The sequence below is a fragment of the Pyrus communis genome, chromosome 3, assembly GCF_963583255.1.
Source record: "Pyrus communis chromosome 3, drPyrComm1.1, whole genome shotgun sequence".
NCBI lineage: Eukaryota > Viridiplantae > Streptophyta > Magnoliopsida > Rosales > Rosaceae > Pyrus > Pyrus communis.
The window spans coordinates 26,483,093-26,486,707 of NC_084805.1; the positions used below are offsets into that span (position 1 = coordinate 26,483,093).

The following is a 3,615-nucleotide window of genomic DNA, read 5'->3' on the forward strand; positions in this document are numbered from 1 at the left end:
GCCATCGCCCATTTTATGAACAGGATTCATGTGATAAAATGCCCAAAAACTTTAACCTTATCTTTAACAACTAACGTTATTCCTTGAGTCTTTTCTCTTCCTCTTCCTTTCCACCCCTTCACGTGTTTCCAACCTCTTCTTTATTTTTTTCAACATTGGAATTTTCTACAGGTAAATTCTTGGTTAAAGATTCAATAATTAAGATCTAACCACTGACAAGTCAACTTTAATGCATGTTGTAAGTAAATTGTAATTTTTTGACACTGATAATAATTAACATTAGCAAAAAACACATCACGCGTTAGTTTAACGCAACTTGATTTTCATTTTATTAGAAGAGGTCAAGTTTGACTTAAACGTATGAGAAACGATATACATTTTAATGAGTTTAACACAAAACTATGATCTCTTGTGGGTGTCCTTATAAACATTTCAATCTCTTGTTGGGAAAAAAAAATTTAACAGTAACAAAAACTTATACTTCGATTTGATTTACCAATCTGAGTACGGATCAGAAGATAACATATATCATATACTGTACAATCCAAACATGGAAATTCCCATTTCCAATTTAATTTCAAGTATATAATCTATTACAAACATCTGCCCCCTTGCTTTCTGGGAAAACAAAAAAAAAAAGTGCATAAACTAGAAAAGAAAAGAAAAAAGAAAAGGTCTTAATTGCCTCTTTTTCTCTGACCACAAACTGTTTAATCTCTGCATAATTAGCTATTAAATATACCCTTCATCAATCGGATAAGTTACTTGCGCCCCACTCCTCTTAAGAAAGAGCTACTCTTCGTGATCTCACGCAGCGGCTTGTCCGTAAACCTGATTAGATTGTAGACCAAGGCACCACTCACAGCTCCAAGAGTTGGTCCAAAAATGTATACCCACAGGTCCTTAAAGTGGCCTGATACAATTGCAGGTCCTATGCTTCTTGCCGGGTTCATCGATGCTCCTGAAATCGGTCTGCAGGGTATAATTAACGTGAAATCCAAATCAATAGGACACAAATATTAATTTGTAATTAAGAGACATATGTCACAGCTTATTAAATAAACATATCTTTGAAGGATGTTTAGGACGATATTAATAAGTTAATACCCTGTACACATCACGTTAAGAAGAACCGTAGCGCCAACCGCAAGCCCCGCAAGCTCTCCAATCTGCGTAAGCAAACAAAAGAGGAAAAATCAAATCGCCATAAGATTTCTGGAGTCACTTTTGTGGACATGATTCAATGACCAAGTCACTGTCTCTGTAATAGTTTAACGTGGAAAAGTATATGACGCAGAAATTTAGGAATATATTAGGCTAATTAAGTAGTATAATAATATAAAACTATTCCCAAATCCAATCATGTCAGTCTAACAGGTTAAGAAGTTTGACGCCAACCCTTGTAAGCTAATCAACCATATTGGTTACGGTTACTTATAAAAATTAGGAAATTTGGACCAATATGTTGACAAAGTTGAGGTTAATATTAGAATAACTTCTCTCAACAGCTTTTAGAAAGAAAAAAAAGAAAAAAAAAAAAAAAAAACCTTTTTGCACTTGGGATTCCTACAGTGACAAAATCCTAAGTTAATCACAAATTTCTTCGTGAGGAATCAAAACACATAGGGGTGTGTGATTGACATGAGAAACCATCAATGTAGGATCCTAGACAAAAGTAAATTTTTTAGAGGTTAAAGAGGTAGAAAATAGTAGTTACCGCTCGGTTGTCAGTGGCAACTCCAGAAACAACAAACATGAGGTAAAATGTGATGATGAACTCAATCACAAATGACTGGAAGGGAGTTCCAGAAGGCGTTGTTCCTGCAAAGTGGTTTTGGGGCCCATTGAAGATCAGTCTAAGGGTACCAGCTGCAAGAGTTGATCCAAGGATTTGAGCTCCTACATAAGCAGGTACCTATAAACAAAATATAAGAATAAATTGAGAAAAATGTGGCCACGAAAAAAGGAATTGGCAAGAGAACATTATGGTTTCAAATTGTGCAGCAAAGTTTGTTTTGTTAGCAACACGGGTTTTAAGTTGCAAATAACGATTTCGTCTAGTAGCATTCAGTCTTCACTTCGGACACTAGAGTTTCTTAGACTAAACTTATTCAACAAGAAACACATTTTTATTTATTTATAAAGACACATAACATCGGGAAATTTGATCTCTGCGGTTTACAACTTTCAAAGGAAGAAATAAAAATTTATGGGTTGGTTTGATTAGGTCACCTGCTTCAATGGAAACCTCTTGGTCACTGCAAAGGCAATGGTGACAGCAGGATTGAAATGGGCACCGGAGATGTGACCAACAGAGTAAATCATGACCATCACAACAAGCCCCCAAATAATTGAAATCCCAGGAAACGTCACCGTGTTGTCTGAGACCAGATTCACCACCACAGACCCACAACCTGCAAATATCACGAAGTAGGTTCCCAGCACCTCAGCAAATACCTGTCCCACAAAAAGGTTTCAACTTCATCACTCATCATTCACTTTTAAGCTCTGCTTCCTTGAAACAAAAACTTCTTTTTAACAAAAATGATTTTGCCGATATGAGTTAGGTCAGTAGTAGGCTGTTTGTTTGCGGCCTACCAACTTTTCCTAAATTAAAATAATTTACAATATCGATTTAACGGTGAAAACAAAACTGAAAATTTGATAGATATAAGTTAATTAAGTCACACCTTTTGCATGAAAGGGATAGAGACGCAAAAGCTGCCGGATTCTTGGTTGGTTTTGTGATTGGCATCACCATCTTCAACATTCAAGACATGGATTCCATTAGTCGCTGTAGTCTCAGCCATGGCTGAAGCTAGAGAGAGAGAGAGAGAGAGAGAGAGATTTCTTCTGCTTTCTTGTCAAATCTTGGAGTGAACAGAAAACGCTGCAGGACAGCCCAATTTATGGGATACACAAAGGTCCTAGAAAGAGATAGAGATGTCATTTAACAAAAAAATAAAAGAGATAGAGATGTTGACTAAGAAGAAAAATGGGGCTTTTTGTTTATTATTTTTGTTTATATAAAAGGTATTTTCAGATGGGAGTTTCCATAGGAGATATCGTTGAAAAATGTGGCAAGCTTGTGAAATAGGAGAAAGGGCATTCAAGACCGCTTCAACCACCCACCGAAAATGCAGAGTGGGCATGGGTAAGCCTTATTAATTCACATCCTCAAGTCCTTGCAATTTGGAGCTGGCTTTCCAAAACTGAAAACTATGTTTGGCCGCAAGTGGAAGAAATTTTTTATTGTGACTGGAACACTGGTGGTACATCACGTGTTTTTATATAAGTGGTGTGAAATTTTAATATATAATTAATTAACTTTTTAACACACATTGTATAGTAATACGTGGTGTATCATTCAGTGTTCCGATTACATTGAAAAATCTCTCCACAAGTGGCCCTCTACCACGAGAAATTTTTTCATTGTGACCGCAACACGGGTGGTGCACCACGTACTTTTATATAAGTGGTGAGAAATTGTATATTTTAAGTTATTAACTTTTTAACACACATATCCCACCATTTACAAGCGGTGTACCACCCCGACATCCAATCACATTGAAAAATCTCTATTCTACCAAGGTGATGAAGATGAGTGTTGCATTT

The 3,615-nt window shown here is 36.3% G+C and overlaps 1 protein-coding gene across 1 annotated transcript; it reads right to left on the reverse strand.

The window, feature by feature from the left end:
* Positions 1–472: 472 nt before the first annotated feature.
* LOC137729785 (aquaporin NIP1-1-like) lies at positions 473–2,879 on the reverse strand. The gene is made up of 5 exons (XM_068468807.1): positions 2,691–2,879; positions 2,233–2,457; positions 1,718–1,915; positions 1,108–1,169; positions 473–972 (listed from the first exon to the last, which is right to left on the reverse strand). Exons 1-5 carry the CDS (start codon positions 2,808–2,810, stop codon positions 762–764), a joined length of 816 nt encoding a protein of 271 aa, XP_068324908.1. The 5' UTR covers positions 2,811–2,879; the 3' UTR covers positions 473–761.
* Positions 2,880–3,615: the final 736 nt, after the last annotated feature.

What these genes read in the sequence shown, in the direction of transcription:
- LOC137729785 (XM_068468807.1), bottom strand. Translation starts at nt 2,810, where the DNA reads ATGGCTGAGACTACAGCGACTAATGGAATCCATGTCTTGAATGTTGAA. An exon ending in CTATCCCTTTCATGCAAAAG is followed by an intron (nt 2,458 to 2,690) that starts GTGTGACTTAAT and finishes TTTGTGGGACAG; the next exon opens with GTATTTGCTGAGGTGCTGGG. An exon ending in CTTAACGTGATGTGTACAGG is followed by an intron (nt 973 to 1,107) that starts GTATTAACTTAT and finishes TATACCCTGCAG; the next exon opens with ACCGATTTCAGGAGCATCGA.